At 38.7% G+C, this 9720-nt stretch overlaps 1 protein-coding gene across 1 annotated transcript; it reads left to right on the forward strand.

Moving 5' to 3' along the window:
* The first annotated feature begins 1906 nt into the window (after window positions 1-1906).
* Window positions 1907-9672, forward strand: cyp19a1b (cytochrome P450, family 19, subfamily A, polypeptide 1b). The gene is made up of 10 exons (XM_084396429.1): window positions 1907-2048; window positions 3948-4112; window positions 4194-4344; window positions 4696-4850; window positions 4930-5106; window positions 5580-5694; window positions 6960-7071; window positions 7152-7314; window positions 7552-7793; window positions 8407-9672. The coding sequence occupies exons 2-10, from the start codon at window positions 3968-3970 to the stop codon at window positions 8671-8673; spliced, it is 1527 nt and encodes a 508-aa protein (XP_084252555.1). The 5' UTR covers window positions 1907-2048; window positions 3948-3967; the 3' UTR covers window positions 8674-9672.
* Window positions 9673-9720: the final 48 nt, after the last annotated feature.

The raw sequence follows: 9720 nt of genomic DNA on the forward strand, positions 1-9720 counted from the left end.
TAAGAGGTTCAACTTGATTGTTCTCTCACTGATAGATATATCCCAAAATGAGCCTTGTTTTGGATGTACCATAGTGATACCATAGTATAGTTTGAAGTACTATGGGTTCAAGTATGTATTTATAAGGGAGAACAGGGGCCGGTTTCACAAAGCTATTTTAGACCGGTCTATAGTGTTAGACAAGTCTAAAATTTGCTCATAGACTAGTCTAATGCAAGTTAGACTGTTTCACAAAAAATAAAGACTTACTTAATTTAGACCAAAAAAATTAGACCCCTCTTACCCCCAGGCTTAGGTCTAAGACTCTGTTACCTTGGCAACCAGCAGTAACAATCAGTTACATTACAAACAGCCAAAAGAAAAGGGAAAATGGCTCATAATTTAAACATTTCTTCTTGTTACTACATTCTCCGCTAAATTTCCCAAGTAAAATGTCCTTGTAACTTTTATACTCCTCCAACAAACACATGTTCTCCGCTGGGGTAAACTGCACTGAGCGGCTGAATGTGCTCACTCGATCCGCCATGTTTTTTGTTTTGAAAAGTGTCTTATTTTACCCAGAATGCATTGCAGTGTAGTCCTACTTAAGTGCTTTGTGCAACGGTCTGATTTTGATGTCTATCTGAAGTCTGACTATCTACTATATCTAAGCCATAGTCAAAGTCTATCTTTGTGAAACCGGCCCCAGATCCATCTTCAGGGACAACTGTCTCAAAACAAAGAACAAAACCTCATCTGATTAAAAAAATTATGACAAAGAAAATCCTTCTAGAAGTGAAGTGCTTAAGTAATTAATTTGCCTTGACAGTAAGAATGCACTAGGGTTTAATTAATACTAATTAAAGGGTTATGTTGCGTTGACGGTATGTCAAAATTGACGAGATGATCAACACGTAACGTTCTTTTCTGAGCTGAATTATGCATTTCTATGGCAACACTAACATCCACTTATCGGTGGATCCGATAATTTGCAATCCTTAATAAAATCTGCTTCTTTATGATGCAGTGTATCAAATAAATAAATAATGAATATTGATTTGAAATGATATCATTTTTTATTTTTTTCGCTTATGAAAAATAGTCCTTTACACATTTTACAATTTTAATTTATATATTCTCTTACCGGTTCAATATTGCAAGGACTCCTGAGTGACAGGAAGTTTTATCATAAACGAATACCAAAATCCCTCCATTTTTGTCACTGTAGGTTTTTCTTGTGTTTCTATGAAAAGAGAGAAGCCACAACTTACAAGAACAGACTGATGAGAATGTACGTTTCCACAAACACCAGTGAAATAAACAAAAATATAATGGTGACCAATCAAAATTGGTATAACAGAGAACCATTTAATTATTCAGAACATTACGTAAGAGATTTCAATGAACATGTCACTTAAAGTAGACAGCATGTCTTATTGTGAACTCAATCTTGCACTGCACTTGCAAAAAAACCCCCACACATCTTGATTAGATTCCAGTTTAAATGGAAGCAAATTTGTAAAGTTCACGTTATAAAATGTATTCTTGCGAACTTTAAGAAGCTGAATGAGCGCTCAACATTTCTTAGGCGACATTATGTCACATCTTTGGTAGATAAAAGCTCATTCACTCCTGCAGTTCTGGGTCAATCTGACCTGCTTTTATTAAAGGCCCTTCAGGGAATGAATGACAGCGGATTTGGAACCAAGACAAAAGGTCAATAACCCCCTGAAAAAAATAACAAGTGGGGGGAAAGATGTGTGTTTGGCATGAAAGATCTAACATTGCCCATTTGATGCGGTTTTCTTCTGGAGATTAAGAAAGGCTCCATAATCGTTTCATTGTTCGGGTCTGGACATGTCCGGTGGACTGCTTTGGGCTTTCAATGGCACTTTACAAGCAAAATCAAGGGTGTATCCTGGCAACTGGGGATTTTAAACAGCTTTAAAACTTGGGGAAAGAATATATATTGGGGTAAAGCAACTGAACTTCGGATGGGAGCATGCAAACGGCAAGACTGAGCTACCGAACGGCACATTTAGAAATGAAACGGATGCAGATCTAAAGAGGTGAGTGTGTTTGTTATATTACTCCAATGGAACTCAATTTATTCGGTTGATGCTAATTCAATAGGCCGAGCTGGAATTTCTCTGCTGGACTGATGGTTTCTCTGAAATCAAATCAAGTTTTCATATGGTTTATTGAAGTACAGGACACAAAGCTCTTGCATAATGACTTTTGAAACCAATACAAGGATATGAATAATGTTTTATTAAGTTTTTCAGCTTATGAAATTTAATAGTGCACTTTGTTGTTTCTTCTGTGGATATACACTGTGGATATATTTAAATAGGCAAATACTTAAGATTGGATCATTATTGCAGTGATTATTATGTTTCTAGAATATTATATGTTTGCCAACAGTTCTTCTAACCCTGATTGATGGAGTGTGTAGCTATTCATCTCTTAAACAACCATGTAGGAAGACACATTATCATATTCCAGGATGACAATGTCAAGATTCCTCAGGCTCAGATTGTGAAAGAATGATTGTGAGGATCATGAAGAATCATTTTCACACATGAATCGTCTCCTCTGAGTCCAGATCTTAAATTCACTGAAAGTCTTTGGGATGTGCTGGAGGAGACTTTACAGAGTGCTGGACTCTTGCATTGTCAATACAAGATCTTGATTGAAATGTTGCGATGTTATTTCCATCAAGAGGAGCATAAATTTTTGGTCAAGATATTGACAATGCAAGACTCAAGCAATAGAACCGGGCAACTCTAGCAATGTGGTCTGTGAAATTTAACTGATCATAGAGGTTATGGTAAAAGTAATGGATGATGAACCTAGCTGAATGGAGAAGTTGTGATGAAGTGTTGGATTGGCTGAGACCACAACCAGCTCTGTCTTTGCAAAGTTGAGTTGAAGGTGGTGGTCCTTCATCCAGCAAGAAATGTCTGTCAGTCAGGCCTAGATGCAAGCAGTTACCGTCGGATCCTCTGGCTGGAATGAAAGGTAGAGTTGTCAGTCGTCAGCATAACAGTGATAGGAAAAACCATGTTTGAGAATGACAGATCCTAGTGATGACATGCAGATGGAGAAGAGAAGTGGTCCAAGCACTGAGCCCTGAGGCACCCAAGTAGCTAGATATCGCGACTTGGACACCTCACCCCTCCACGACACCCTAAAGGACCTGAGAGGTAAGACTTGAACCACTGGAGAGTGGTTTCGAAGATGCCCTCTGTCATGAGGATTGACAGGAAGATCTGGTGGTTAACTGGAGAACATTGAGTGGAACAACACTGACTCTTCTTCCTGTAAAAATGCTGTTGTTAAAATTTTTACCCACATGCCTTTAACATTTAAAGAAAACAAAGGGGAAGTCTATTCAGTGCTAAGTTACTTTATCTACAGTATTTGTGCAATTCTTGCTAATTTCCTGACCAGTGATTTGTAATTAAAATGGTTAAGACCATTAAAAGACCACTAAATATACTGTGTTTTAATGAGTGTAAAAAACAACAACAACACTAATCACTCCATTGCAACACTTGAATGACGGGTGACGTCTGCCTAGACGCTTCACTGACCCACATGATTTACATGACGTCATCGTCATGTTAGTGATTAACAACTAAAATACCCAGAATACCTTGTTTTGGCAAAGTTCTACAGTAGCATGTATCCTTTATAGAGAGAAGTTCTCCAGAATGCACCACAACAAGCTCTGTGGACAAAATATATCCAAGATGGCGGATAAAACTTAGAGAAATGTTGATATCATTCAATGCATAGTATAAATTAATATAGTTAAAAAAAAGCATATTTTACACAAAAATCATGGCATTTATTTTTATACTTAAGACTATTACATCATTAGCTTAGCAACATGCTAACAGCAAACTATTGCAGTGTATACAGTGCAGTTTCCAATATTTTAAGATACTTCAATATATATTTAGGTGGATCTGTAGATGACTTGATGATGGAGCAGGTCATCGAGAGTACGGTAAACATCGCCGCTGCGGTGCGGGGAACGTTACTGGTGCTGACGGGAACGTTACTGCTGATTCTGCTGCACAGAATATTTAGAGCCAAGAGCTGGAAGAACCAATCAGCAGTCCCAGGTGAGTTAAAACCAATAAGATTCACTGGGAGCAACCTACCAACTGGTTTCGACTAGGTGTGATGTGCTTGGTGTTTGTCAGGTCCTGGCTGGTGGTTGGGTCTCGGCCCGGTTCTGAGCTACAGTAGGTTCCTGTGGATGGGGATTGGCACTGCATGCAACTACTACAACGAAAAATATGGCAGCATTGCTCGGGTTTGGATCAACGGAGAAGAGACCTTTATACTCAGCAAGCAAGTTCTCAAAATCTCATCTGTCTAACAAATTATTGCAGATTTAGACTCTCTTTATATTCATATAATATATAGCCTATATTTTGTGTTAGATATTGATTGCTTTCATGAACAGAAGTCCTGTCCAGATCTAAACTGGTCATGAAATTTGTTGTTCATGTCATAATTAAAAAAATTGCTCAAGAGCGCACCCTATGGGGCAGAATTTTTTTTTCTGGTACAGTCTGCTACTCCAGTCCATAATGCCTAATTATGTCACTAAGTGTTGACTCAAATGAGGAGTGCAATGCATGAGGGCACAATTTTAGATGGGGTCAAATTTTAGAGTAAAAAAAACTAAAACTGTTTCAGGTCCTCCGCCGTGTATCATGTTCTGAAGAGCAATAATTACATCGGGAGGTTTGCCAGTACAAAAGGTCTGCAGTGCATTGGCATGTTTGAACAAGGCATCATCTTCAACAGCAACATCACACTGTGGAAGAAAGTGAGAACATATTTCACCAAAGGTGGGTGTTATTCACTGGTCTCAGATTATTAGTTCCTACAGAGAATCATGCAGAACCTATTGTTTATGTGTTTGTGCAGCTCTTACAGGTCCAGGTCTCCAGAAGTCAGTAGATGTGTGCGTCAGCGCCACCAACAAACAGCTTGACGTCCTGCAGGAGTTCATGGACTGCTCAGGACACGTGGACGTGCTCAATCTTCTGCGCTGTATCGTGGTGGACGTTTCCAATAGACTCTTCCTAAAAATCCCACTGAACGGTCAGCCTGCAACACAAGCATTTGATTATTATTATTATTCTTTCGATCTGATTGGTCTGATTATATCTATTACCAGAGGAGAAGGCTGTGAAACCCTTGATTATGCTGTGAAATTATAACCTTGATACTTAAGAAAGACCTTAGAAAGTTATATATTTGAATATTTCACAGTACACTCTTAAAAATAAATATTCTTTATTGGCATCTATGGCTCCATTAACAGCCTTTAACGTCCATCAAATCTTTCCATTCTTCAAATGGTTATTTCTAGTGGAAAAAGGTTCTTTAGAGTATTCAAATGTTCTTCACACTAAGGAAAGATGTTTTTTTTTAAGAATGCCCATTGAAAGGTTCTTTGAGGAAACAAAAATGTTTCTTTTATGGCATCACTGAGAAAAGAAATAACCCTTTTGGAACCATTATTTAAAGAATGTAAGATCACTAACTTCTCTCTTTATATGTGTTCAATGCAGAGAAAGACTTGCTGATAAAGATCCATCGGTATTTTAGTACCTGGCAGACAGTTCTTATACAGCCAGATATTTTCTTCAAACTGGACTTTGTGTACAAAAAACACCACCTGGCAGCGTGAGTCCACCTCAGACTTAACTGAGTTTATCCTTTGTATATGCTGTGAAGGTTTTTTTTTAAACCAAAAACAACCATTTTACACTCTCTCTCTGACCTGTAGAAGTGACCTTTTGCAATTTTTGTTACTGCGCCTTTAAGGATTATGCAAATGATCTCTACTTTGGTTGGTGGAGATTTTTCTATGTGAAATGAGCAAAAACAATTACTTACAGCTTGTGGGTTTGCTGATGGGTTTTGTAGATCAGGGGTTCTCAACTCTGGCCCTCGAGATCCACTTTCCTGCAGAGTTTTGCTCCAACTCTAATCAAACATACCTTAACAAGCTAATCAAGGTCTTCAGGATTACTAGAAAGTTACAGGTAGAAGAGTTTGATCAAGGTTAGTGCTAAACTCAGCAGGAAAGTGGACCTCGAGGACCAGATTTGAGAACCCCTGATGTAGATGGTCATAGATCGAATGGTCATTTTCGACAAGTGAATGTTTACAGTTAAAGGTCCTGTGAGCAATTTTTTGCATGTAACAGCAAAAAAAGTCATTTTATCAAGAATTTTGCACATTTGAACATGATTTGGAGGCCATTTTGGAAAAGGGCACGTGGTTGAAAGGATTGGGTGGTCTAATTTGGTGGCAGAGATTCAGAAATCACTAATACCCCTTTTCCACCAAAAAAGAACTTTGGTGCTGGTTCAAAGTTGGTTCAACTTACGATCCTTCTCAGAACCTGTTTGTTTTTCCACTGACTAGAGAGCCCAGCGAAAGACGTCGTTACGTCACTGTGCACGTTGCCATACGTCTTAGCTTTCCCAACTTCAAGCATAACAGTTACAATGTTGGACTACATCGACTTTCTGCAAATGTTTCTCCTGGCTTTGCCATCCTATATTGGGGTCAGAAGAAGACGTTTAGAGCACATTTGTGCTGCTCGTCTGGATTACTATAGACGGAGGTTACGTTCGAGAAGAAGTTCGACAATAACCCCGCCCCCAGCCCCCGACGTAAGCATGACGTGGTAAAAGAACGGTTCTAGTCCAGCAAAGAGTTGGTGCCGCTTTGGAACCAATTTTCCTGTCCGAGAACCGGTTCTTTGACTGTCGAAACACAAAGAACTGGTTCGCGAGTAGGCACCGGCTCCGAACCGGCACCAGCACTGCCTTGGTGGAAAAGGGGTATAAAAGCATCATGAAATCTTCACGCAGTACTTTAGTTTTTAAAAATATCTTGTTTTTCTTCATGCATCCCCTTTAAGAAGTATTTTCTTGCAGAAAAGAGCTGCAGGATGAAATGGAAAAGCTTGTGGAGCAGAAGCGACAGGCCATCAATAACACGGAGAAGCTGGATGAGACGGACTTCGCAACGGAGCTTATATTTGCTCAGGTGTGTTCGCAAACACGTACTCTTCATTTATGTACCATCTCCTACATTAACGCAACAGAACGTGTTAACTGTGTCTGTAGAACCACGGCGAGCTGTGTGCGGATGACGTGAGGCAGTGTGTGCTGGAGATGGTGATCGCCGCTCCAGACACGCTCTCCATCAGTCTGTTCTTCATGCTTCTGCTACTGAAGCAGAACTCTGACGTGGAAGAGCAGATAGTACAGGAGATCCGGTCTCAGATAGGTACAGTAAACCTTTCACGAGACAATTCAACCTAATGCAGGTTTAAGGTGGTCAACATGGCGATTGGAACATGGTAGCTAGGCCCAAGATGGTCTACCAGGTCAGTCTTGGCCCCAACAGCTAGTAGTCCAATCTAGACCAGCTAGAAACCATCAGAAACTGGTTTTAACTGGATTTTCCATAAGAAGTGATACTTTGTGCATGATAAAAGATGTACATCACGTCTTGTCCTCTCAGGTGAGCGGGACGTACAGTCGGCCGACCTGCAGAACCTGAACGTACTAGAGCGCTTCATCAAGGAGTCTCTGAGGTACCATCCGGTGGTGGACTTCATCATGAGACGGGCTCTGGAGGATGACCACATCGATGGCTACCGGGTGGCAAAGGGGACAAACCTCATCCTGAACATCGGACGCATGCACAAGTCCGAGTTCTTCGAAAAACCCAATGAATTCAACTTGGAGAACTTCGAGAACAGCGTAAGTACTGGGAGAATCAGATGTTTAAGATCAAATAAGATCATACAAACCTGGATATAAAGGGTTTTTTTCTGCATAAATTGGTGCATTTGTAGATTTTATACCAATTATTCATATTCTTTCACAAATATCCAAATATGTTGTACATTTCTCCAAAAACAGAGTGAACAATACTGATCTGTGAAACTAAAAAAATAAGCATATTCTGGAGGGAAAGTGAAAATATAAGTGAAATCTCAAATATCCTTCAAAAAAGTACCATAGTATTACAATGTTTTTGGACTCTATCTATCTATTTATATCTATCTATTTTTTTGGGGGGGGGGGGGGGGGGGGGGGAACTAGCTCAAATAAAACAAGTTTAAGTTGCTTTATATTTTATTTGACTTCAGTTAACGAATATTTTATTTCAAGTAATGAAAATGTTTCTTTATTGTTTTAGTTTACATGTAAATGGCCCTAAATATGAATACAGTCATCATATATATATATATATATATAAAAAAAAAAGTACTATGGTGATACCTTATAGTTTTCCTTAAAGTAAATAAAACCTTTATATATGAAAATGGGTATTACCATATAATACCATTACTCTCTACTTCTCTCTCAGGTTCCCAGTCGTTACTTCCAGCCGTTCGGCTGCGGCCCGCGAGCCTGCGTTGGGAAGCACATAGCCATGGTTATGACGAAGGCCATCCTGGTGACTCTGTTGTCGAGGTTCACGGTTTGTCCTCGTCACGGCTGCACCATCAGCACCATCAAACAGACCAACAACCTCTCCATGCAGCCCGTAGAAGAGGATCCCGACTGCCTGGCCATGCGCTTCATCCCACGAGCTCAGACCATCAGCGGAGAAACAACGGACAGCCAAACCTGAAAACCAGTGTTATTTTTTCCATTTATATACTATTTTGATATACCGAAGAAAAAACACATGAATAAACGTTTATAGGTGCACTGAGTAATTTCCTTTTACCTAAAAGCTTTACACTGGGTCATCACATTAAGATCACGTTACTATTATTTTTGACTTAATAAACACAAACTTCAGTTGAACTTACCTCAAACTTAATGTCGCAAACAAGTAGGCCCGCGGTAACATCACACACAGGTATTATATGGATGTCAACATAGGCATAATGACTTTGTGCACCTTTAAAGTGTTCTAGCTAGTTTAAAAAAGCTTGTTGACAGGCAATGGCAAAGACAACAAAACCATTTGAATTATCTGTTTTATCATGTGTACTGGTCTTTACGTTGTACTAATCTACTGTACAGAACTTTAACACATGTGTGTTAAGTGATTATAGTAAATGTATAGTCTGTATACATCTTTAGTGCTGCGTCCAAGCTAACCATGTAAAAGGTCAACATGAAATGGCAATCACATCCTATTTTACTTCCATAATGTGATGTAGTTCTGAGTTAAATAGTAGATTGAATGAGAAAAGCAATTGATTGGATGGTGAAAAGTGGACGTTAGATAAAAGAACGGAGGAAGGGGCTGAAAATGAGGGCTTGGTAACGTCAATCAAAAAGGAAGATGCTCTAGAGATGAAGGAAGTACATTTTTATGAAAGATTATGATGACAAACATTTTCCTTTCGAATAATGTTCAATTAACTATTTAAAATGAGTTGAGAAAGTAAATGAGGACAATTTTTATTTCATGTTGTTTTATAAAAATAACCTACAGTAATCATAGTTTGAGGTTGATTATATTAAGCATCTCTGAGGAGATTCTATTAAATATTAAGAAAATATTTAATAGAACAAAAAGTATAAATATTTAATAGACACATGCAATATTTCCATTATTATAAAGATAATATCAAAAGTATTTGATGGCCATGCACTGCTTTTTTAGAATATGCTCTAATAAATTGTCAAGTCAATAAAATGACACTTTGAAAACAATTTTAAA

This window comes from Rutilus rutilus (assembly GCF_951802725.1).
Source record: "Rutilus rutilus genome assembly, chromosome: 23".
Taxonomy (NCBI): domain Eukaryota; kingdom Metazoa; phylum Chordata; class Actinopteri; order Cypriniformes; family Leuciscidae; genus Rutilus; species Rutilus rutilus.

Excerpts from the sequence above, each read along its gene's own strand:
- cyp19a1b (XM_084396429.1), top strand. The coding sequence starts at position 3,968 with ATGATGGAGCAGGTCATCGAGAGTACGGTAAACATCGCCGCTGCGGTG. Across the intron at positions 7,072-7,151 it reads CGGAGCTTATATTTGCTCAG|AACCACGGCGAGCTGTGTGC; the intron begins GTGTGTTCGCAA and ends CTGTGTCTGTAG. Across the intron at positions 7,794-8,406 it reads TGGAGAACTTCGAGAACAGC|GTTCCCAGTCGTTACTTCCA; the intron begins GTAAGTACTGGG and ends CTTCTCTCTCAG.